The sequence below is a fragment of the Anguilla anguilla genome, chromosome 3 (assembly GCF_013347855.1).
Source record: "Anguilla anguilla isolate fAngAng1 chromosome 3, fAngAng1.pri, whole genome shotgun sequence".
NCBI lineage: Eukaryota > Metazoa > Chordata > Actinopteri > Anguilliformes > Anguillidae > Anguilla > Anguilla anguilla.
Genome location: NC_049203.1, coordinates 61,876,835 through 61,903,522, shown reverse-complemented (window position 1 = coordinate 61,903,522; position 26,688 = coordinate 61,876,835). Strand labels below are relative to the sequence as shown.

At 49.2% G+C, this 26,688-nt stretch overlaps 1 protein-coding gene across 1 annotated transcript in view; it reads right to left on the bottom strand.

Moving 5' to 3' along the window:
* diaph2 (diaphanous-related formin 2) overlaps positions 1-26,688 on the bottom strand; it is a 442,997-nt gene that overhangs the window by 154,865 nt on the left and 261,444 nt on the right. The window contains 2 exon segments of the mRNA XM_035408002.1: positions 13,298-13,537; positions 15,923-16,024. Coding sequence (XP_035263893.1) covers positions 13,298-13,537; positions 15,923-16,024 — 342 coding nt within the window.

Genomic DNA, 26,688 nt, shown 5'->3' with positions numbered 1-26,688 from the left:
GAGGCATCGCTACAGTCTCAGTTACGACATATGCGCACCTCTTCGTGAACAGATCGGCCAATGAGGCGCTGCCAAAGTGCTATGACCTCACACCCGCTCCACTACAACACCCATGCTGAGTTGTGGTTGCGCGCATATTTTTCCTTTCTTTTTTTTTGTTTTTTTTACTGTATTATTTTTTTTTCCCCCGCGCAAGCCGAGCGAGCCGACGCTGGCGTAGGCTGGAAGGCCCACGCGGCGCTCTCTGCCAAAGCCCGCGCTCCTGCCCATGGGAGGCTTGTTCCATATTCATTTCCCACCGCGAATGCACTGCTGCTGGAGACGCATGCTGAGAGAGCTAATTAGCGTAGCGCACCTCTGCGCGCCCAATCCGGCGATGCTCCTGTCATACGCCCCGCAGTCCCCCCCCCCCGCCCCCAAACCCGTCACCCCCACCCAAACCAAAAGAAAAAACACCCCACTTTCATTAGTCTGGGATCAATCATCTGCACACATAGGGTAATCACAATTTAATTTCATGCATTTCAAATTTTTAATTTATTTGTTGTTATATCCCCAAACTGTCATCGCTGCATGCCAAACGCCTTCAGAGCTCGGTTTTATTCTTCTGCCAGTTTGTGTTAAGACCAGATATCGGTTTCATAGCTTTATAAACTCAACTGGTGGGGGGTGGGGGTTGGGGGTTGGGGGGAGGAATTTATACTACGACAACTTGAAATGAACACGGTACGAATGCTTTGAGGAGCGTTGCCAATGACACGTTTGTCATTTTCCCCCACCTGCAGACCCAGCCAACGAAAATAGCAAAACAAATAATAAAAAGCAAAAATTAGAAAAAAATTAAATAATACTCTGTGTAAAACGGCGGAGCGCCTCGGAAGCCTATTTCCGTCACGTCTTCGCTGTTTTAACTTGTCAATTTCAGTAAATGTCGAAGGTCCCCTACCCCCTACGAGCCTTGGCAGAGGAGGAGAGGGGAGAGGGGGAGAGAGCGCCTCTGACATTTATTGAGCACGGCGCGGCGGCGGCGCTTAAGTGAGGCCCCCCCGCGGCCCCCCCGCGGTCTCAGGTGATTGGGCCGTCATTAAGTTTATCTGACAGAACCGCGAGCTGATTAGCGCGGCGAGGTGAAGATCATCGACGGGCGAGGGAAGCCAGGCTGACGCGGGGGGGGGGGGGGGGGGGGGGGGGGGGGGGGGGGACAGGCGGCGCCCCCCCCATCCCCCCGTCCCGTCCCGGAGCACCCTCGGCGTCCCGCGTTCCTGGCCCGGGCACCCGACGCGACTGACGGCGTCAGTTTCAAACGCGTTTCGGGGGCCGCACTAATGCGGGAGCACAACCTCAAATCAGATTACGCCATCGCGGGCCGCGGCGGCGGATAAAGGACAGCGCTATAGTACAGGCAGAGCAGGCGTAAACAATTCACAGTAAGTGGCTCTTTTCCTAAGACATTTACCAGTTTACACAGGTTAAGGTGGAAATCATGAGTAACTATAGTGCAACCGTATAAAATCAGAGTACATAATGCGCACACACACACACACACACACACACACACACACACACGCACACACACACGCGTGCGCGCGCACGCATACACACACTACCCTCCCTACAGTCAACCCAGAACTCCAGACCCATTCACACTGAGGGCAGAGTGATGTAATGCCAGGCACCTGGGCTGATCAGGGTACCCTGAGTACCCAGCTCAGACTCAGATTGTGCAGACTGTGCTTATAGTAAAGGGTCAGTGTACCCAGAGTACCCAGCTCAGACTCAGACTGTGCTTATAGTAAAGGGTCAGTGTACCCTGAGTACCCAGCTCAGACCCAGACTGCGCTGACTGTGCTTATAGTAAAGGGTCAGGGTACCCAGCTCAGACTCAGATTGTGCAGACTGTGCTTATAGTAAAGGGTCAGTGTACCCAGAGTACCCAGCTCAGACTCAGACTGTGCTTATAGTAAAGGGTCAGTGTACCCTGAGTACCCAGCTCAGACCCAGACTGCGCTGACTGTGCTTATAGTAAAGGGTCAGGGTACCCAGCTCAGACTCAGATTGTGCAGACTGTGCTTATAGCAAAGGCTCAGTGTACCCAGAGTACCCAGCTCAGACTCAGACTGTGTTCACTGTGCTTATAGTAAAGGCTCAGTGTACCCAGAGTACCCAGCTCAGACTCAGACTGTGTTCACTGTGCTTATAGTAAAGGCTCAGTGTACCCAGAGTACCCAGCTCAGACTCAGACTGTGTTCACTGTGCTTATAGCAAAGGCTCAGTGTACCCAGAGTACCCAGCTCAGACTCAGACTGTGCTTATAGTAAAGGCTCAGTGTACCCAGAGTACCCAGCTCAGACTCAGACTGTGCTGACTGTGCTGACTGCGCTTTAGAGGCAGTGCTCCCCCACGTGGGAGAACCGAGCCTTCGCCGGGCCCCTGTGCCAGAGCCCACAGCGATCTGACAACAGGACCCGCTGCTCTCATTGTTCCTGGTAGACCCATTAGTCACCGCCGACAGGCCCAGGAGGAGCCCTGCTATTTTCCTCACTTGCTCTCCCTCCATGATTGTTCCTGATTGCAATGAATTATTGAGACTTGCTTTTCAAGCCCTCTCCATATCAATGGTGATGAATGGTGATTTTTCTACATCTTTTTTTTCCCCGTGAGCACAACCCTTATGTCCTACAGTATGTGTATAGAGGGGGGGGTGGGGGGACAGTTTGGGGGGGGGGGGGGGGAGGGGGTCTGCTGTGTATTACGGATATAGAAGAGATGTTCAGAAAGAATCTAAGGGTGAAATTCTTGGCTGTTCAGTAGAAGTGCTCGCACTTACCTATAAAACAAGAGCAGCTCAAATACACACAAGCAACTGTGCAGTTTAAAAGGCCACGGCCTGCTGACAGTCCCTGTGAAGAATTCAGCAGTGTGAGAATTATTAATCTGCTCCACGCGGCCTGGCTCGCCTGACGCCGCGGTCTACAGGATTTCAATATGCTGCAAATGGCAGGGGCGTCCCTCAGGACCCGTCCTGTACCTCTTAAACCTGTCCCGCCACCCACGAGCCCCGAAGACATTCCACCTCCCCGCCGCGCCGCGCCGTGCCGCCAATCGCCCACGTCGCCCCCGGAGACGGCCATTAGGGCTCCGTACCGCCTCCGGCGCGGGGTCACGACCGCCAAAGAGCGACCCGCCCCCCTTCGCCAGGCCCGTGAGGCGGCCGGGGAGTCCTCCGGGCAGCCGCGACACCTCTGGCTCCACGCCGCGAAGCCTCCCCGAACGTGCCGGAACGGATCCCAGCTCGACCAATCGGACGAGAGGGGGCCGCTCGGCAGGGGAGGCGCCCCCCCCCCCCCCCCCGAGCTCTTTTCTTTCGGCTCTTTTCTTTCAGAGCTCTTTTCTTTCGGCGGACGGTTGAAAGCGGCGTTCGCTCGAAAACGAGCGCCCCGGGGGTTTGGGCCGCTCCCCGCCGCGATCAGAACCTCCGCGCGAGCGGTGGGGGGGGTGCGTGAGGGGCGGAGGCGGGGCGCCCGTGTTCACGCCCGGCGGCGCGGCGGAGCGCGGCGGAGCGCGGCGGAACGAGCCCAGCGGCGGGTCCATCCGGCGCTAGCGGCGCCCCAGCAGGGGCCCGGGACGGGGTCGGCAGCACAGGCGGCCATCCATCTCAATCCCCGCAGACGGAGCAGACAGCCCCAGCCCGCGGGGGGGGAGGGGCCCATCTGTCACGGGCTGGGAGGGGCGCGGGGGTCTGGAGAGGCCCAGCGGCCCGCTGAACCCCCCCCTCCCTGTGGGTGGGGGAACATCTGCGCGGGCCCCACCCACAGCACCCATCCCAGCAAACGTGTGCGAGCCTAACCTCGGGCACGGCGGCGTGTTTAACGCTCATCCCTGTGTGAGGGGGCACATCTGTGCGGGCCCCACCCACAGCACCCATCCCAGCAAACGTGTGCGAGCCTAACCTCGGGCATGGTGGCGTGTTTAACGCTCATCCCTGTGTGAGGGGGCACATCTGTGCGGGCCCCACCCACAGCACCCATCCCAGCGAACGCGCGCCAGCCTAACCTCGGGCGCGGCGGCGTGTTTAACGCTCATCCCTGTGTGAGGGGGCACATCTGTGCGGGCCCCACCCACAGCACCCATCCCAGCGAACGCGCGCCAGCCTAACCTCGGGCGCGGCGGCGTGTTTAACGCTCATCCCTGTGTGAGGGGGCACATCTGTGCGGGCCCCACCCACAGCACCCATCCCAGCGAACGCGTGCCAGCCTAACCTCGGGCGCGGCGGCGTGTTTAACTCGACCGCAGAGCGACCGCAGCGTCGGCTGACCGTGTCGAGCTCAGAGCAGCCCTCGCTCGTGGCGGGTCGTCCCTGTGGAGCGCGCACCTCTTCGGGGTGGAGTCCCCGTCTGGGACCCAGCGACTGCGAGATTGGGAGCGGGGGTCAGTGAGTGCATCATTTTTTTTGTCGGAGAGTTCTCTTTGATGGGCGCCGATGGCCGGGGAGCGCCTTGGCCTTTCGGTGGAGTGACTCCAAGCACCAATTTGCAGCAGGGGAAGTGCATCCTCCAGCCCAGTTTCTTCACCAGGGCAATTACGAGGTCATTTAGAAGCTCCATTTCGGGTCATTTTTTTGGGCTTCACGGTAAGGCGAGCCATAAAAAGGCCGAAAAGCAGGGAGGCACTCTGGGTTCTGAGCTCGGGTGGAAAGATTCGCAGTGCGCTATTTTCCACAGGCGCAGTCTTACCGGGTGTATAGGAGCCACCGCGTGGCTTCCTTTGATGGCAAGTGCATGTGGCTGCCACGCGCAGCGCAGGCTGTTAGCTCGAGCTGCCTCTGGGCTGGATTCAGGGTTATGCCTGACAAGACGTTTGCCGCGCGACACATCACTTCCTGTCCCCTAGGTTTCCTGTCAGGTGGAGGTGGTCCTTCTTAAGCTCGGCTGTTATTGTTGATCAAGCCGGAGCTTTGAGCCACAGATCATCTCGCGACACAATCCGCGCCGTGTGACACTGCCCCTTGGCAACATCACCGCAGACGTGGAAGGTGACGGATCGCTTGTTAATCTTTATTCTCAGTGAAGTACTACTAAAGTTAAAAAACTTAACTTTTAAATTCCATAAAAGGGGTTGTAAATAGTGCAGCTGCAATGAAATGAGATTCTTTCCAACAGCACTGCAGTTAGAATCAAGTGAAAATGGCTGAACCCGTTTTCAACAGGGGATTTCCATTAATCTCATTTCCTCTGGTTCATCAACACACTTTGAGTGAGTTTCACCGCAATATCTAACTGCCAAAACAAGTTTCTAACCTGCGTTACCGAGCGAGTTGTTCCAATTTTAGAAACCTCCAAAATGCAAACGTTCTCAGCAGGCCTTTATATTTATTAAATTTCCTCCCAAATTGCCTTGAAATTGCATTCCTCACACTCAGAACTAGCCGGTGTAGGTCAAAGGGCGCCTCCTATCTGCATTTCATATCTGCGGTCGAGAGCGAGGCTTCGCGCTGAATAACAAGCAGCTTCCCTCCAAGATGTCTGAACTATATAAATATCAAACAACAATTAACAAATAAGAGATGAGGCAGGGGTGGGAATTAGAACCCTCTTACCGACAAAAGGACTGTCAGCGAAGATTGCTCAATTAAGCCCACAACTCCGCCGAAGATCCTCCCCTTCCCCAGCAGTGATTCAGAGCGGGGCGGTGAGAATTCGGGATGAGTCGGGCGCGAGCAAGCTCGGGGAGTACAGCCGGTCGGCAGCGGCCGCCGGCGTCTGGGCCGGTTCGGCCGGCGACCGCGGCGAACCTGGACCGCGGCAGCGGACCGTGACGACCGTAAGGAGAGTTTCCTGTGAGAGTGACAAGTGGAGACGGGCGAGCCTCGGGCCCTACCTCGGGCTACAGCCACTTACCGGCTGCGACTGCGCGCCGCCAGCGCTTGTGTACAGGCACATGCATATAAGCCCGTGCGCCAGCGCAGGAGTGTGTGTGTGTGTGCACGCGTGTGCGCGAGTGCACTAACGAGTGTGTGTGTGTGTGTGTGTGTGCGTGTGTGCGCGAGTGCACTAACGAGTGTGTGTGTGTGTGTGTGTGTGCGCGAGTGCACTAACGAGCGTGTGTGTGTGCGTGTGTGTGTGTGTGCATGAGTACCAGCGCACATATATGTGGATCGGTGTTTGTGTACGTGCATGCGTATGTGCGTGCAAGTCTGAGTGCACTAGCATGTAAGAGTGTATGTGTGTGTGTGTGAGTGCGAGCGTGCGAGCGTGTGCGTGCATGCGTGTGTGTGTGTGTGCGTGAGTACATGTGTATCAGCACACATATATGTGGATCTGTGTTTGTGTACGTGCATGTGTGTGTGCATGCGTGCAAGTGTTAGTGCACTAGCATGTGTGCGTGCATGCGTGTGTGTGTGTTTGTGTGTGAGTGCGTGCATGCGAGTGCATGCGTGTGTGTGTGTGTGTGTGTGAGTGCGTGCGTGCGTGTGCGTGCATGTGTGTGTGCATGCATGTGTGTGTGTGTGTGTGTGTGTGTGAGTGTGTGCATGCATATGTGTGTGTGTGTGTGCCTGCCTGTGAGAGATGGGAATATCCATGAAAAGCTGGAATGACAGAGGAAAACAAAAGCAGTTTAATGACCAGCCATGTCAATCACTTCAGTACAGCTTCTGACTTCTAAAACCAGCAACACTGCCGCAGTACTACACTTACACAGAAGCCCCTGTGGAGCACCTGGGCACGTTCACCGGGAAAACAAAGGCAGAGCACGGAATGGCACCGCGCCATGAAATCCAGCGTTTTATTAGGATGAATTCATATTTATAACTGACCCGAAACGTGGTCTCGGCTGCACCGGACACCGGCACCGAGTAAGCAGCGAATAACAAGAACACGCTGTGAGGTGTTTCAGGTGGCGAAAAAGTGAACAGAAATGGTGAAATGTGCGATTCTGTACGAAGGCTAAAAATACATTTCTGTACTTAAAGGAAAATGAAATGCAGTTGTGGCGAGGTGTTCTTTTCTGCCAGGGAAATAAAGACCTTTTTTTCACGCATTTCGTGATCAGCCACAGCATTAACCTTAAGAAGAAGGAACAAGCTGAATAATTGGAGAAGACCTTTATCTTTATTTTTCATTCTAATACGCTGGAGATAAAAGTGAGTGGTTGGGATTTAGGTGAAAGCTCGAGCGAACAGAAAACAACACGTATCTTGGACCTGGAAAACATGTTGTTGAATGTTGTTTTAATTAATTATATTTGCATCTTCAGGATTTTGACATACCCACACAATTTTCCACGCATCTGACTAAATGTGATACACTGAGGCGTATCGCAATTATGTACATGGTTACACCAACAGACAAAAATAATAAGACGCACAAATGTCTTTGACATTGTTTTTGTATATGCGCTCAATTTTTAAAGCTTATTGCTACAACTGACATTTCACCTCTCTCAATTTTGCTAAGAACTTCCGGCAATGTTCCCCATATCGACGCACCCTGCCCATAATGTCAATCAATAATGCTAATTATTTTGAGGTTATACTTCCAAGACATCTTTCTGATAAAACCTTCTGAATTTTTTTTTTTCCCATACAGACCCACAGATATTTTGCATGCAGAGGAAGTTGGAGGACAGGAAATGAAGCGTAGAGAGAGGCTGATATATTTATGACAGGACTGAAGGACAGACCACAACTCGGGAGCGCTCAGAAAGCAAATATGCACCAAAAAAGAAAGAGAGTCAACAACCATGTTTCAAACGGCTGTCGCCTGAACCATAAAAGCAGCAGGATAGCATTTCAGCTGAAAGAAGACAAAGGCGCTCATTAATTTCAGCATACTGCAACATAAGATTTAAAACATGAGAATTGCCACACTATATTTCATACATACAGATTTTAATCGCTGTAACAAGGTAATGATAACATTATAATGTGATAAAAATGGTCGTACAGAAAGCACATTCTCTCCTCAGGAATATGGTGCGTGGTGAGAGATATACAATATCTAAAGATGAAAGATGTAGACAATGAGTCCCGAAGGACCAGAAGAAAATCTGGCTTTAATTAACATAATTTCTCATTTACAGCCTTTTCCGTCACTTCCTGAAAGACACCGCAAGTGAGGTGTAGGATTTTTTCCCACATGGCTTTTCTGTCTCACTCGTTACTCGTTTATTAAGTTAGTGTAATCTCCTCTCGAGCATACGCTTCCTGAAAGATGTCAAATCCGCTCCTCAGAAGTCTGTGAAAAGGAACCAACCATTCAAAACAGAGGCGCTATATATCTATTTATATATGTGTGTGTGTGTGTGTGTGTGTGTGTATAAGCCACATAGATATATTTTTTGAGGAAAAGCCGTTATGGTCAATTAAAACTTGAATGATTGCTATCGCCATGTAACACAGCAGTATTAAGTTCTGACAGCGTTCTTTTTTTTTTTAAACAGAAAAGTTTCGATAGCATCGATACCCTCACTCAAGGGCGCGGCGCGGCGCCTCGCTCATCTCATTCGCCGGTGACCCTCGGGCCACGAGCGCGCGGAGAGAGAGAGCCGAAATAACCACGCGGCGGCAAGCCCCCCCCCCCCCCCCCCCCCCCCCCCCCCCCCCCCCTGTTTTCAACCTGTCAAAGCGGCAGGCCGAGCGGGCACTTTGTCTCAGCTCCCCTCTCCCGCCAGAGGGGCCTGCTCTCTGATGGAAGAGCTGTCCTCACTTTTTTAAACCTGTTATTTACTGGCGCAGAGACACCGGGGGTTTATTTAATGCGAGAGAGGCCCATCTGAAAGTTACATAAAAGCCCGAAATTCAACCCCGGGTTACAGAGAGCGGAGGCCCGGCGTCGCGGGCAATTTAAAATTTACAACGAGGTCATTTAGCGGGCGCTTTTAGTGGAAGCGGCTCGGAAAAAGCGCACTGCACACAGGAAAGAAATAACACGGGAGCCAGGGACACACGGGTTTGCAATTATACACAAGCGCCACCGTCAATGTGCGCGCCTGAGGACCGCCATAACCCACGATATAAAGGGAGAAAAAGGGGCCAGTTTCTTTTTCAACCACACAGAAAAATTGCGGCGGTCTGTAAAGGTGAGTTTTCCGATGTTTTCAGGAGGCAGCCAGCCGATCCGTCTTCCTGACTGACAGGGGAAAGTCGTTCGACCTACAGAGAAGGACTCCTCACTCGGACGACTTCTCAGGGACCAGCCCGAAATGAGGAGCGCTGGAACACACTGAGCTCAGAGAAACAGACGCCGTTAATGAACCAGGGGAGACCGACGTCTTCCTCAAGAGTAAAAAGAAGGTCGTTCCCGCCGTCAGGGTACGAGGACGGAGAAGATACAGGACCGCCAGGAGCAGCTGCTCTGAGCTCAGCTAGCAGGAGGATGCAGAATGGAGAGGTCTGGTTGGAGGGTATATACAGTAATAATCACTGTCTGTGTATAATGTATGCGTAATCACCATTCGCAGCTCAGTATGTCAGTATGAGAGATATGAACTGACTGCAGAGAGAGCACGTCTGAATTTCGGCAGGTTCTATCCAGGTGGACAGCAACATTTTTGACCCGCGACGGTCGCCTGATTGCACAGGCCAGTAGACCAGCCGCTAACGTGCTACAGCAGTCCAGACAGAAGATTGCAAGGGCTTGTACAAACAGCAGCGGGGCCTCTGTCGTGACGCTGTGAAGGGAGAGTCTGCTGTCAGGTGGATGCTGCAATGTGTCCTGAGACTGTCAGGTCATCCAGGGTCACGTCATGATTCTTGGCTGAGCGGGGGGGGAGACGCGGCGCGACTGAAGCACGAGTCTCCGGGGAAGCCTTCGCCAGGAGGAAGACGTGCTGTTTTCCTCAGATTAATCATCAGGTGATGGGTGGGTGGATATCCTGGCTGTAATGTCAGTGAAAAACCACCGAAATGCGGGCCTGAGCTAGGGCGTCGGAGGGGCAGGACGAGAAAAAGAGTGGAGTATCTCCGGCATAGCAATGATACGGCATGCCGTGAGCGGAGAGAACTGGACCGTGTCGTGTAGCGAGAGAAGCGGAGAGGTCCGAGCACGGAGCCCTGAGGGACGCCACTCGAGGGGGGTGGGGCTTCGGAGACGGATCCCCTCCAGGCCGACTGACAGAGCAAGCCTGCGAGACGCGAGGTGAACCCGGCGTGGGCGGAGCCTGAGATGCCCATCTCCGCCAGTGGCTGAGGGCAGGACGCGGCGGCGGGCAGGACGTGGCAGCAGGCAGGCGGGCGGGGCTGAAGGCAGCAGACGTTAGGCAGGATGAGAACAGACCTGAGTGACTAAGCTCTCTCAAGGCAAGCGCATCCGCGACTGCGAGGAGAGCAGTCCCTGTGGAGCGGTCAGACTTGAAACCTGATTGGCTGGGGTCGAAGAGGTTATTCTGCTGGAGACGGCAGAGACAGCTGATTGAAAACTGCATGCTGCATGATGAAAAAACAGGATGTGCTCAAAATGCCATTATTTCAAACTTGGGCAGGAAAACACAGAGCGAACAGGGAAGGAATTCTCAGGAAATTACCACTCAAACCCATACCTGCATGATAAACACACATATGTTCTAAATGAAGGTGCACGTGAATACACCGAAAGAAAAAAAAAACTATTTTTAAAGGTCAAAAATATTCAGGCCTCTGGAACCCTTCACCACTCCCTTGGGCAATCTGGTGGCTAGCCGCAATGTGCAAAGGCTGCATTGCACAGATTCATGTTTCAATATTAAATCTATGAAATGTAATGTTAAATAAAATGAATACAGCTTTGTAATAAGAAATCCTTCTTCCCTTTTCTTTTTTATTGTCTCTTCAGGGAGAATCATTTGGCTCTGTGCAGACTATAAAGATTATTGGCAAACTTTCTTTGACTGTCTCAGTTTTATCACAGCACCTTCTGAAGGGGCTGACCTTAAAAAGGTCAAAACGATTTAAAAAAAAAAGTATTTAACTAAAATAACAGAAAGAGCAAATCTAACGCAATATCAATGATGCAAGGCTCTCTCCTTGCCCTCCATACTGTCTGTAGATGGTCTTCTCCTATGGCTTCTGAAATCAGGCCAATCTGCACAACTAACTTACACACGCATTGCACTTCTTACCTGGACTGTCTAAACCAATATCTCAGATAAACATCAAATATCTAAACCTCTTTTCTCTATTGTAGAAACATTTGCTATGAAAAAAGCCTAGGTTGTTATCAGCATCTTTTGTTGTTCCAGGGGTTTCACATCCACACACTGACATCACTGACTGGAGGTGGGAGGAGGGGGTCCCCTAGCTTAAACGCCCCCCCTCCCCCCCCACCTTCTCTCCGCGAGGGAAGCGACTTGAGTGGGGATCCCTGGAACCATCGCGCTGGCCGTTTGCCAGGGTTAAAACAGGCGCCGCACAGCCCAAAGAGTTCCGATTAATATTACATGGGGAAACCAGCACGGGGATTTAAAGAATATTAAATATTACTTAATAGCGCACTTCGCTCGCCGCGTTACAATACCACTTAATGCACTTACGCATCGCTATCGCACGCCGTCATTACTCCGCGTCTGAAAGGCCAGGCGGCCGACCGATCCGGTTGGCGCGAACTCGGACGCCACCCATTACCCCGCCGCTTTGCGAACGCGAACGCTCTCCCTCTCTCTCGCCGAGCGCTGCCAGGCTCCTCGCGTTCGCTGGCGCACAGACCGCCGAACCGAGAGCAGCGGGGGGAAGGGATGCGGGGGCGGGAGGAAGCGGCTGGGCTGCAGCGGCGCGTGGGAGGCGGGAGGGTCGAGGGCCGAACCCTGTCAGACGATGACCGGCGCCCGCACGAGCCTCGGACTCCGCCGGAGCCTCCGTCGAAAAGCGGCGAGGTTACGAAACCCGCGTGCCCCGCGCCCTGACCCTCAGACGACCCGCTATTTATAACTAAAGAAAATATAATAATAATAATAACAATAATAACAATAATACAAACACACAACAGCACGCTCATCATAAACCACAAACATCTTGAGTTGTAAAGGGCAATGGCATGAGGGCACATTCCAGGAGCTTCTGCTGACTTTTTCCCGTAAGTACACGAAGCAAAAAAAAAAAAAAAAAAAAAGTAGCTGTATGTCGCATTGCAGAACCATATAAAGCACGACATGTATTTCTTATTTAAAAAAAAAAAAAAAAAAAAAACAATAAAGGCAAGAGCAGGGTGAAGAAATCCTGCTGAAGAACACACTGCATCTCCTTCAACGGCATTTACCGTACCGCGTGTGCCTTTGAAGCTAGCAGACTCCCATGGCTTTCTCCCCAATGCTGAGGTTTGACATGTGGAGCTCGGAGCCTAGCCTACCGCTCAGCTTCTGACAGGGAATCACACTCGAATGTCAGATGTTCCTCTGTATAAATAAACACACTTACGGGACTAGACAGCCGCGGCTTTTAATATCCGAAGCTAATTTTTCTGAATACCGAATCGTTCCTGCAAAAAATCCATACAATTAATCATTAATTCATGCCCGTTCGGTTGTTTTACGAGTATGCTAGCGCACAGAAAGTGGGAGAGAGGGATGCATAACGCATGTGCGTGTTCATTAGCCTCCCGCTGAAGTTCTATGATGTTTTATTAAGTTCTATTAAATTGAACATAGATTAAACATCAAACATAACAATGGGCGGATTAAATCGCCGCAGATTTCTAAATTGCTTCTCCTTGTCCGATTCTTTTCAGTACCTCACAATCAGAGTCCCTCTGATAACACGCCAGAACATCAAAACAAGTGCACCACGTTTCAGATTAGACCACTCACACATCCCAACAAATCTCCCACAAAACGGGGCGTAGGAGCTCCCCACGGACACCACAGAAGGTTCATTCACAAAAACAGTGCATTAAAAGCAGAAGAAAATGGACTAGGCCTCTTAACATCAGGACATACTGCGCTAAACTGTACTATACTGTACTAAACCAGCCAGGTTTTTTGAGAATTGTGGATGAAATAAGAAGATGAATGGGAGAAAGAGAGAGAGAGAGAGAGGAAACACAAACTAACACCTGTTGTGACATACATCACTTGAGGGATATTGCCTTGTACAGTCACATTACATGTGTATGCTTTGGAAACACAAACGAGTGATCGTCACCGCAATAAACTAATCAGAAGTTTAATCTGTGAGAGAGAAAACGGAGACAAAGAGAACAAAAGCGAAACTAAGGGGGGGTGAAGGAGGCTGACCTTGCAGAGGAAACTGATCAGAAATTTACACTGCGAGAGAGAAAACGGAGAGAAAGAGAGTAAAAGCGGGCCGGAGGCGGAGGTGAAGGAAGCTGACCTTGCAGAGGAAGCTGACGTGGAAGCCGAAGGTCTGGGCGTTGCGGGAGCCGGCGTTCATGTAGTTCCCCACCAGCAGCACCATCTCCAGGAGCCGGCTGAAGCTGTCGCTCCGCTTCACCTCCTCGCAGGCGAACGTCACGTTCATGATGTCCGGCCGGATGTTGTTCACCTGCTCCTCGAACGTCAGCTTGAACAGGATCCCGTTCAGGCGCGAGCGGAGAAGCTTCACCGAGCTCATCTGGGGGGAGAGCGGAGGTACAGTCAGCCCCGAAAAAAACCCGACGGGAGGCCGAAAGCAACCCCGCCCGCGGTACCCAACGGCGAAAATACAGACTACTGCTCTTAAGCTGCTTAAAAGGCTACTTAAAGAGCCCGACCGCTCCTGGCTAGAAGTGTTTCCGTACTGAGGGCACCAGCCCAAGCTGTCTTCCCAGCTGAAATTTAATTTGGCTTTTCATGACAGTCTGTCACAAGAAATAAGGTAGCACATAACTCCTGACAAAACCTTCCGGTTCTGTCCGTTTCTCTCCCTCATTTTCCCACGGCGATATTCAGTCCAATCGCCGAGCGCCGTTCCTTGACGGCTGGTCTGATGGTTCGAATGAGATCGCTCGTTCAGGATAAAGTGCACTCGCTCAGTTAATGAATCACAACAAGCTTTTGTCTGTCATCAAAGTTGGAGCTCCACCGCCACCGAGCAAAAACAATACCATCCGACTACAAGGCCAAACATTTAGCCTGCAAATACATCAATCACGAGGATGAATAATCGAGTGGGAAGAGACAGGTTTTGTAAGGGAATAAACTCGTTTGAAGACCGACTGCCTTGAATCACAATTAGAGGCTTTTTTTTTTCCCTGCCCCGGAACTGCAGGAGGAAGGGAAAAAATAGCGATAGAATGTCAGAGGAAGGACGAGCTGAAATAAGCGGGGGGTTCCGTCGCCCGGGCGGAAACGCAGGTTTTCCGCGTACGTGCTGTCACACGGCGCTGCGCGGCGCACGGCGGGCGGCCGCGACACCCGTACGCGACTTTCCATCGCGCCCCGCGTTTTACCGGAGCTCGTGAGCGAGCCGTCCGTCAAAACGGGAAAAAAAAGCCAGGGCGGGGGCCCTCCTCCTCCTCCCTGGCTGGATTCGGTTTCTGTGTACGACACGAGAGGGGCGAGAGCGCGGCAGCCGCCTCATTACCGCCGGACAGCCGCGCGAAGCCCCGCGTCGGGGCAGGGCGCCGTGTCATCGCCCGCGACCCGGAATGGCGGGGGCTGGGGAACAGTCGCACCTCACCTCATTACCTGACCCAAAGAGACGCGGCGGAGACCGCAAACAGCGAGGCTCATCGTATCACGCGGCACCCGAGGCTCATCGTATCGCGCGTCACGCAGGGCTCACAGGAAATCGGCGGGAAAGAACAGACCGCGACGCTAACGATGATTGGGGACGGGGAAATAGTTACGAGGCCATTCAAACTGAGTGACCTGATGTCCATGGGCAGCCACGTACAGCAAGAAGGACCCACCTGCCGGAAGGCTGCAGCCAGACACTGGGCAAGAGCTTGCATCGCCTGACCAGCGTTTTACAGGCTTTCACCCATCGCAGGTCATCCTTGAATTTATTTCTCGTTTAAATTCATTTTGACTAATCAGAAAAGTTTTGCTGACGCACAAAAATCCTCCTAGCACGTTTTTTTTTCAAGGCTCAAAATCCCACTCAATGTTTTCGCTTTCCGAGAGAGAAAAAAAAACAAGGTCACGGTATTCTTTTTATTACGTTTTCGAGAATTATGATTTAACTTTGGCACTTGACAGCGACGGGCTACGGGCAGGCAGAGTGAAATACGGCAGCTCAACCTTTCGCGCGGCGGCCGCTCACCCGCTACACGACGGGGTCGCTCGGCGCGAGCGCGAAGGTGTGCCGCCGGAACCCGTAAACAAAACACGGGACTCATCCCGGGGCTCGAAACCGCAACGCCGCTCGGAGTCCTCGTCACGCGCCGCTACGCGAAAATCGGTCTCGCCTCTTCATTATTAATCAGAATCGCCGCCTCTTTCAGTCGCAACTGGGCTACCAGATTTGACTTGTCATAAAAAATGCCCTTTACATTCTCGGCCTTTTAATTATACATTACTGCGTCTCTTTATATATTGAACAGCGCTGATGCTGCAGAGGGCCCGAAGGCACTCTTTTTTCCTCCCTCTCCCCTTTTCTTTCTTAATAGTCCTGCTCTTCGCTTCCCGGTCCCCTCCCCTACACAGACTCTACCAGGAGCCCTAATAAAGATTTAAAGGGAGAGAAATACACAGCGATGTAACACCAGAGAGCAAAATGTCAGACAGTGAGAGAGGGAGAGAGCGAGAGAGTGTGAGCGAGAGAGCAAGAGAGAGAGAGAGAGAAAGAGAGGGGGGGAAGAGAAAGGGGGGCTGTAAAAGAGTAGTAGAATGTGAGAAATATAGGAGAGAGGAACAAGAGCATGCGTAAGGGAGGGAGAAGAGGAAGGGGACGGATAGTGGGGGTGAGGGGGGTCACAGGAATATTCAGACGATTGAAATGCTTTTCCTGTGGAAGAGCTGAGGAACAGCCCCTGGGGGGGGTGGGGGGGGGGGGAGACCTCGGTGGAGCACTCACCACAATGCCGAACTGCTCCGACTCGCAAAGCTCCTCGTACTCATTCTTCAGCTCCGCCAGCGAAGCCAGCTCCTTCTGTTCCGGAAGGTTCTTTATCAGGTTCTGCAAACACCAGGAGAGAGCTGTCAGTTTCCCGAAAGAGAGGCTTCTCTCGGGCCCTTTTACAGTCCATCGCACTGCACTAAAAAAACACACACAAGCTGTATTAATGTTACGTAAGTAATTACATGGAATATATTACAGTTCACTGTGCTCTTTCTCGCATCTGAACCACCCAAAGTCGAGCATGGAACTCCTATGAACAAAACAGATTTTCGTTTGCACTAATACACAACCACAAATGAATAATATATGAATATACGAACAACATTAACTGTATTCACGTATCAAATGTATGAACTATATATTACATATGTATAAACTATATATTACAAATGCATGTACTCATATGTTAAATGTATAGACTATATATTACAGTACATAAACAAGTGGAAGACCTTTGCATTGTGACTACGAACATTGAGGGACAATACATTACTTTACTCGGGCATAAAATCTTGAAACACAAGTACAGTAATGGAGGACCTAAAGAAAGGGTGAACTCATGCAAAAGGCATTTATCCATGCAAAGTACACTTTTCCAGCAGATCCCAGGATCTTCAGAATCTGTCATAGTGAAGCCAGATGTATTTCAAAAACAAAAAAGGGATACACAAAATCTGTAACCGTCTGAAAGGGCTTTCAGCAGCGCATGCATGCAGAAAAAAGGGCTGGGGAAGTGGGTGCCATCTTGTGTTTTCGACAGGAAAGAGGTGAAGGGTGACGAGTGAAAGCCGGGGAAGAGGTGCATTATGGGAGAGAGCATAAATCAACTGCAGGGAAGTGAAAACAGGCAGTGTCGCGAAAGAACCGTACGCACAGATTCTTTATAATTCCCCGGAATAAAAGGGCATTATTGGGACGTGACTCAGTCACGCTGCTTTTCCAGAGTGCCGTTCTTCCTGCCACTTTTCGCAGACTGAAAAGTTGAATCACGGCTCGGGTGAATGGGCAGAGTTAATCACAGGTATGAGGGCTCTTTGGAGCCCTCAAACAAATGGCAAAACAAGGTCTGAATTGAAAGCAAAATGTGTACCATCTCCACCTGCAATTTCTCTACTGTACAGTGGGTGTTTTCTCTTCAAAAGCTTACCGACGTTGAACAAGGCATTACAGCAAATAGGATGTGTCATGCACAAACACACTGCTATTTTTTTTTTAAAAACCTTTTCAGCTAAGCCATTTCCTCGTATCTTTGGAGGTCTTAATGATACCTCCTCGACTGAATTGCTGAATTTCAAGGACTGCACTATCAATGCACATAAATGTAGGAAGTCTTTCAAAAACGCAGTGAATTTTTGAAAAGAGGACACCTAGGCAATTTCCAGTTAATTAAAACTGAATGGTAAATAAGCCATAAACAAAAACACAAAACCTGCCCAACCTTAGAGACCTTTCAGAAACCGAACACTTCCAACTCCGCAATTATCTCGAGACAAAACGTGCAGAAAAGGACCAGGATGAGAAAATAAAGCCTCATTCTGCTTAAATGTTAATTGTGCACGTAAAGGTCAGCCGAGCAAATGAAGTGAACCGTGGTGACCTTTTTTTCCTTTTTTTTTTCTTGGAGAAGAGATGCCCTTTCGGTGAGGCTCTGCTGCCTCCCCGCTCATTAACTGCCCCGACTCTAACGACAAGTGTGAGGCTCCCCCGCAGTCACGTGACCCCCCCCCCCCCCCCCACCCTAACAACTGCCACAGCTGTAGCGAACCGGGGGTCGATGAGCTAGCAGAGCAGCAGGATGTGATGTCATTGTCCCACAATGCAACACTAGGAATGGTTGGTGACGACAATGCCCTCCTGGAACGTAACGCCGATTCGCCTGAATGTTTACTCCTCTCCTTTTATTGTTGTTCATTATCCTAGTTTGCTACACTTAGCGCGCGAGTCAATATGGGGGGGGGGGGGGGGGGTTTGGGGGGTTTTAACGACATTCTTTTCGCTCCAGCGATCTACGGTAATGAAAAAAAAAGGGAATAATAATCGGCTTAACTGCGCTCAACACGCGAACGCGCCGACGTCGAACGCCACAGAAAAAACCGCGATGAGCTTCAGAGCGAGCGCGGGACGCACGGCTGCGGTCTCAGAGCCGATAACGAGCGGCGCGGGCGGGGAGAAATCACCGCTGCGGCGGCGGAGAGGAGCGCTAACGGAAAAAAAAAAAGGGCCTGCACGCAACTGCTGCGTCCCGCGTCGATTCGCCTCCCCCCGCCAAGACCGTCCCCTCAAGAGTTTAAGAGTCAATTTCGGCCTTTGTTTGCTCGCGCTCAACAGAGAGGTTTGCGTGATAAGATAAACAACCGTCCTGTACTGAGCGCAGAGGGTCGGCCGCAGTGCCTTTTCCCAGGGCATCGACGAAACACATAAATTGGCGTCGACCTCGGTGGGTCAGTTCTTTTCATTTTGCTTCTTGTAAACGTGTCGGAATTTCTCATCCAGTTCTACGTAACCTGAATGTCTTCTAACTCCACAACTCATAAAGTTGTGCATAACCCCATATGATTAAACTATAACGCTATGTTTAATGTAAAAAAAAAAAAAAGTGCTTTGGTTTCTTTTTTTGGTATTTATTTTTAAATTACATTGTCTAGAGATAAGAGGCTGTTTTGTATGGTAGAAATGATATTTGGAGCGGAGCTTGTAGAAATGCCCCGGCGTGTGTCTGTGAAGGAAAGGTGAGTAACACACAGCTCATCACAGAGAGTCGCAAGCTGAAGAGGTAAATTTAATGGTTGTTTGAAGCTGATTTAAATGCTGGAGAGCACAGACAGAAGCGCTATCTGTGTACATAAATTCAAGAGTAAATAATGTCGGAAAAGGCTAGAATGCTAACCAGACTTACAGGCTGCTCATATGGCCAATTAAACAGTGAATGAGACTGAAAACACCAGATACAGACATGATTTCCTGGAATATTTGACACGTTTATTACGATTTTTTTTTTCCTTTTTAGGGTGAGGGGAGGGCCGAGCACAGCTGCTGGCGATGTGTTGGCAGCGCTGGTCGTCTGTTGCACCCAAACACCGAGCGGAGTAATCATTCTCTGTTGATCTTTCACGCAGAAAGTTCTATTGATTACTTACTCCATTAAGTTTATTGCACCGTCTCTGCAATGTGGATCTAAGGAGCCCTGTTTCTTGGCAAACGCTTTTTGACAAATGTAATGGTTTCATTGAACTTTCTAAAACAATAACTGGAAGCAATATTTTTCTGTCGAGGGTATCAGGAGCTATTTTGATCAAATATCAAATAATATAATCATCTCGTAGGGATTCAATAATGCTTCATGATGCTTTCCATTTCGTGAAAGTGATTACCGTTGAAGGCCAAACCACCATAATACCAATTCTTAGACAGCAGGAAACAGCAGAAGTACACATACTGAAACCAAGTGATTCATCAGATGTGTTTCTGAACAAACATTCCTAACCTTGAAATGCAATCATCCTGTTGGCAATGCCTGAATAAAGCCATTAATATTTTAATGACTGCTGATAAATTAGCTATATATTGACATTCATAGCAGACCTGGTATATTCTATTTATACATACACAAGCTTCTCAGCCTGCCTTCATTATAAGTGTTGGATCAAGCCATAATTATGATTAGCATCTATCTAGTATTGTCTGTTATAGACACACACACACACACACACACGCACGCACACAGACACACACACACACACACACACACACACACACACGCACACACACAGCCAATAGTTAATGATTCAAAAGCTGCTAGGGGACTTGCATTTTACAACAGCATTCATGTTTCAAACACAACCATATGTGTTTAATTTAACCGCTTATGTGCAAACTAAATTCTCCTAATGGAGAAGTCTGTAATTTTGTTTTTAAATCCATGAAAAAAAGTATAGGGTACAGAAAAATATTCCAACTATTGGTTAATAAAAAAATGTTTAAATGAAGCAATGCAACACAAAAGGTAATGTTTTCATTCGACTCTCCTGAATAAAACAACTTTTAGCATAATGTCAGTTTAAACCTTTATCAATAAAGGTATTCAAGTTATGATTTCAAAATGCTTCTCAGGATAAAACCGTTGAATTTGCTCCCCACGTTTGACAGGGTCCAATGATTATAAATCGATCGATCCTTGTAAATCGAAATGTAGAGCCCTCTGCAGGGCGAGGGTAAGATGAATAGTTTTAAGAAATAGCTCTTAGTTCTGGACAGACGATCGGCAAAAGGCACGCAAGCTGTGGTCGTTCCAATTTCTCAGAAACTGATTTAGGAATTAAATTTATTCTACCTAAATTCATTTTTTCAATTACCCTCAAGGAAGGATACAAAATCATCAACGTCTTCTCCACATGAGTCAAAACTGCAGGAATTCACAATCTGCGTAGGCCAAAATTTCTTCTAGTTTTTACCCATCAATTAAATTGCTGAAAAAGGAGGTGATCTTATTTTTTTTTTTTTGCAAGAAGATATTACAGCATATATGCTAAAGAAATTCCAATTAGCACATCCCATCAGCAGGAACACATGGATTACATAACAGGTGCTAGGACCTCAGGAGCTGCTGCTTGCAGTGATATTTGGGGTTGTTTTGTTTTTTTTCCGTGGCTGCTGCTAGGAGGGAAAAGACAAGCAATTTGGATCTGCCGTTTCCTTGTTTGTTGCCTTCACATTATCAGTACAACAAACAGCTGTACAGGACGTGAGTGAGGAACCGGGGCTAAAATGAATATTGAACATCTCTCTCTCTCTCTCTCTCTCTCTCTCTCTCTCTCTCTCTCTCTCTCTCTCTCTCTCTCTCTCTCTCTCTCTCTCTCTCTCTCTCTCTCTCTCTCTCTCTCTCTCTCTCTCTCTCTCTCTCTCTCTCTCTCTCTCTCTAGCTCTCTCTCTCTCTCTCTAGCTCTCTCTCTCTCTCTCGAGCTGTTTTACTCGACTCTGGTCTGCCGAGGTTTTTCCCAAATCCCAGATATTTTGTCCCCGACGATCCCGGGCAACTGCCCGGTGTGGCGAGGTTTGCGAAGGCAAACCCGTCTCCCGCACACTCTGCCGCACGCCCCGCCAGGCCTCCAGACACGGCCTCCATCTGCGAGAGATTACACGGAGCCTAGCCAGATAATTATGGAGGAATACGGGGTGTTCCGGGGGGGGGGGGGGGGGGGGGGTAGGGGGGGCTTGTCCTGGGCGCCTTCACTCGGGTCTGCTCTTAGCAGGTCCGTCCTTATTGGTAAAACGGAGGTACACCTGCCGCGAGTAAACGCGCAGCTTCTCAAACGCATTACAACGAGATAAGACCCAGGAGGCTGTCCATCGAACAGATCTGCGCGGACACTAGCTGACAGGCATCAGAAGAGCATTATCGGGATAATAACCTTTTTTAAAAACCCGAACGTGTGGTCTCCAAAAAGCTGGATATCTGCACCCAGGTGTGTGGGGACGATGGTTAATTTCATACATTTAAAAAACAATGAATTAAAACTACCTTTGAAGGGAGCAACCGACGCAATACAGCTACAAATAATTTATTATTATTTTTTTATTTTTTTTTAAACATAACAGCGCAATAATAAGATACGGGCCCCGGTTCAATAAACATTTTGACAGAATGACAGTATCTGCAGGGCTTTCAGCCGCCCACTTTGATCTCTGTTGCTGTCGAGTTGCTTCCGTTTAATTTATTTCACTTTTCGAGCCCACAGACGGCCCGTGCCAACTCAACGCAGTTTAGCGGGGACGACTGAAGAGCTGCCTCTTTACGCGCGCGTCCCGCGCCACTACCTTTGAAAAGGGAAACGTTAAAACCAGCGGGTTTCCGGGACATTCCCGCGGAAATAAGACGAGCTCGCCCCGAGCGGCGGGCGGGCGGGCGGGCGGGCGGGCTGGCGGGCCCGATCCGGAGCGGTTTCTCCGAGACCAGACGTCGGCGACAAGTCGCTGTTCACGAATTAAGGGGAGGGGTAAACGTTACCAACGTTACGCGACGCGTTTCAAAGCAGCGCAGGTTCCGGACACCTCAAGGTGTTCCGTCCTGCCACGTGCTGCACGTTCTTTATTACACAAAAAAATAGTAATAAATAAAAAAGCCGTTCCCTGCTGTAATCCTGGATGTACACATAAATGTGCAAACGCGGAAACAAGCACCTCTCTAGCATTTCACCTATAATAACAAAAACAAGCTGAGCGTTGTGTTTGGTTGCATTCATTAAAGTAGCTGAGACAATTAAAGTCGGGGTCAAGCTACTGCCAAATGATGTAAGGAAGCACTAACACTAATGCAGACTCAGAAAATACAGCGCTGATGACTGGTCCTGTCCTTGGCTCTATGTGCCTCTTTTTTTAATGAACAGAATGCACGGAATCTAACACCTATTAAAATGAACCTGTTCCCCCCACTGGCCCTCCATTCCGTTCCCTCCTCTGCGTCTGGTTCCTGTGGCACGAATCGGACAGAGACCACGGCGTAACTTAAAAGCTAACTACGAAAGGGCAAGTGCCCCGGCTGACGTACAACTGTCTGAAAAAAGCCACCGTTAAGGACGCTGCCAGGAGGTCACATTTAAAGGGGTAGCGCAAATTATGGTTGAATTTGCTAAGTCACCCGATAGACGTCTGTTGGTTTTCTGACCATCAAGCACATGACAGGGATGGACATTTACAAATGGATTCAAATTTTTACGTTCAAATAATTTTAATGAGGTGTTGCCGGTTGGCTCATCCTGTTAAGGCTCTGTGCTCAAGAGCAGATGCTGGTTTTAGAATTCGGCCTGGCCACAGCACTCTAACGTCACTCAAAAACGGGAGGATTTCAGTGACTCATCGTTCACTAGCGACCCCCGCTGGTCACTGGAGGGCCTGCGAGTCTGCCTGTTGAGCAGCCTGTGAAGTGTCTCTGGCTCCAGCGTAAACCTCCAAACTGCCGTGTGCTAAGAAGCGGTGGATGACACTCGTCTGCCCGCCCCCAAATTGGGCACTGCTGGTGCAACAGGCACATGGAGGACCCACAGCTGCCACTTGTCTTTCTGTTTGTATTATACGTGCATGAGTACGTGCTTCTGTCGCTTTCTTTATCGTCTGGTAGTCCAGAGCCCTATGTCTGAAAAGAAATGGAGTATAAGTGAATATAGACTTTAAAAAAAAAAAAAGGATGGATGGAAAAATGAATGACCTCATGTGCAGAGGGCAAAATGGGGTTTGTTGATAAGGTAAAGGAATCTGGAGTACTAGACATGTGAATCAACTCTTCTATCCCCCCCCCTCCCCTGTATCACGGTGAAAATAAATTTCATCTATAGATGGCTTTGTCTGTTCAGCACAGCATATTCCCAACAGTAAAGTCAGAAAATAGGGAAGATCAACAAATCTCAAATTACAGTCACAGGGACAGCACAATCAATAAAAATGTTCTCCAAGCAATAAACTCTTTATTAAACTCAAAGAATTCAAACAACAGGAGAAATCACTGTGAATCTCAGCAGATGTACAAGGGGAGTCTGGAGTTGGCTCTTTTCTCTATCCACCCCATGGGAGCACAGCGCAAAAAAAAAACCGAACAGCCTCCATTTAAGACGGGGGGGAAAAGACACGACTGTTTCATACATGCAGGAGAGCTCTAATTGCTAAACTTAATTCTTCTTAATGGATTCTCCTTCCCCCGGTGCTTAATCTTTCAAGACAGATCATGGAGCGTTTCATTTTATTTTGCGATAATGCGAATCGCGCGGCTCCCGCACTTGACATCTCGATAAGTCTTAAAATGGCGGCACAGCCTGAGTGTGAATCAATAGTTAGGGATTTTTAAAAGATCCCGTGAAAGCTAAAGCCGCAGCTTTAATTTGAACCTCTTTAAATTAAAAAAAAAAAAAAAAAACAAGGCTTCAATTATAAGATTAAAGACTTGGGATGTGAGGAAAAGCTCAGCTGCTGGACAAGGACAGGCAGTGTTCAGCAAAGGTGAGGTAGAAAGGTTTTTTATCGACCTTCAAAACCACAAAAAACTGACATTTTGCAGAAACTGCCGGTGTTATATAGTCATATCATGTCAGCCTTTTCTAAAACTGCAATGTACATGTCTACACACTGAAATAATCAGAATAAGAAAAACAGATCTCAGTAGTTCAGTTTTAATCTTGATTAACCTAGACATGTATTTTCTAATTGCATAGAACCATGTTTTACAATGTATTGCACATATTTTTATATGAATATAACAATGCCAAAGTTGAGATAAAATACTTTTTTGACATCATACCAACTAGCTCATTAAAAAAACAAGTAAACAAGGGGATGTGCTTCAGTTTTCCTTAAAGAAATGTGTCTCAACACTATTTAACATCCAAAAACAGGAGGCGAAGATCAAAACAAATTTCACTTTATAAGTCCCACGGCAATAATCCAGTCTACGGATGGATCATCTTCATTTTTAAGGGTTTTTGAAGATTCTGGTAAAAATAAAAGCAGTAAACAATGATGAAAAACAAATCCAAAAAAAAAAAATCTTATTAAAGTCCTGATTTTAAGACCAGGACCAGACTGTGACAGACTGCCAGTAGTTGGCTTATCACAAGTCGGAATTTTGCAGATGTTCCTCACGTCAAATCATCATAATATGTGTACAGAATCATTTTTTATGACACCATGTTATGAGGGAAAAATAAATAAACTCCTTATCCCATTAGAATGGAATTTGCCAAGAGGGGATATAAACAGGCCCCTGAGCAGCTGTCACTGCTGACAGAATGATACACTACTTCAATTTTTAATAAAGGTGTAAACATGCGACACCAACAGCTAATGCTGATAAATAATCAATTGATCAAAACAGGTGGCAGAGGAGCCGATATGTTGAAATGAATGTTTTACATTTTAAAGTTCAAATTTTCCTAACTTCCATTTCTGGAGCCGATTTAGCCACATAGATTAAACCATCATTTCCATCATCCGAAGTAATTACAAAGGAGTAATATATATATATATATTTATCCTGACTTCTCTAAGTTTTTTTTTTTTCAGATGGGCAAAAAATGTGACACCATTACTATCGAAACTGTTCGCTTAAAACTAATCTACCGAACGGCACCATGGCGTAACCCAATCCAGACCTCCACACCGGGAGCGACGGGAACACCGCGACACCGAACCGAGCTTCATTACTGCTGGAGACTGGCAGGCGACAAACCGAGGGTGACAGATTCCAAAATCGCATTAAACTAAATGAGAAATAAAAAATGGATTATATCTGGGGCGGCGAGGGATAGAGTTGGCAAAGCCGACAGACCTGACGCAACGTTAAATTTGTCTTTCAGGAGAAAATCTTTTTTCTTTTTTTCGAAATTCAGGGGAGAGCGCGCCACCTGAGCTGTCTGTCGAATTTTCTGCCCGTTCTCGGGGAGGATTAAAGGCGGTTAACGAGGGCGACTCGTCGACGACGCGACGCGTGTCGCGGGCAGCTCAGCCCGCGCCGTCCTCTGGAACGACGGGGACGTCTGCGGTCCGAACCAGCCGCTCGCGCGAGCTCTCGATCTGCCGCTCAGCCGGAACGCGCGGTCGCGCCTGCGGACGGCGGCGGCTTCGAAGAAGGAACTTAATTAAGCCTCCGTGCGCTCGAGAGTCACAATCACACCTTCTGAAATTCTACAATGAGGGCTTCCTGTCCAAAGGGTTGAAACGTCTGCTGTTACTTTTTTAAAATTACAAATACAGCCTGTACTTTTTCCAGGCGGTTATAATATGCCACAGCATAACCTTCCGTTTGTCGGAGGAGCACAAAACACTAAACGCAATTTAAAAATGAAACTACAACTTGCATCCTAATAACGTTTGCTCCAAGGAGACTTTGGGGAAAAATGTACATCCAAAATAGAATTTTACGAGGGGAAAGCACTTAAGTTCCTGAGCAAAATAATGCACTGGGCAGCAGACCTCATTGAAATTTTGAGGATGTAACCACATGGAAAGGTTTTGGCAACATGAACAGTAAGTGCAAAGCGAAGCTTTCTGTGCGGGCCCGCGGCTGGAGAGCAGGTACTGTGCGCTAAGTGCGACAGGACCGTGAAAAGCAGCGCTCGGAAGCCGGTCGAAGCGCGCCTCGTACTTCCTGGCTGGTGAAATGAGGGCTGAGAAACACCTGGAGCACCCCGAGCCCCGGCTATTATTCGAGACGCCCGTCGTAAAACGAGCGCCGTTCCCCAACCAACATCTGCTGCCCTCCTTTTGTGTGCGTTACTCAATTGATCAGAAGAACGCAGTTCATGTTACATTGTTAAATGACCGTTTGATGTGAAACGGGTCCCCACGCATTGTGCTGAAATAATAAAGTTTCAATTAAGCTCGGGGGGGGGGGGGGGGGGGGGGGGTTGGGGGGTAGTCATCCCCTTGTGACAGGGGAAGGGGAACAGAGGGGGGGAAGGGGGGGGGGGCCGTGGTATCGCACTTATCACACCATCCCACATGTGCGCTTTTGCGTGATGTAAATGACGGGCAACAATGCGGCAGCCTGCTCCAGTCACCTGTTGTTCGGCCCTGGGAACAGAGGCGGGGGCCGCGGAAGAGCCCCGGCAGCCGACGAGCCAGGCAGGTAATGAGCCGCCATGAATATGTATGAGGCGGAGCCGCCGCGGCGAAAATGGCAGGCGATCCGGGTGATTGACAAACAAGATAAACAATAATAACAAGCAAGGGGCGAAGAC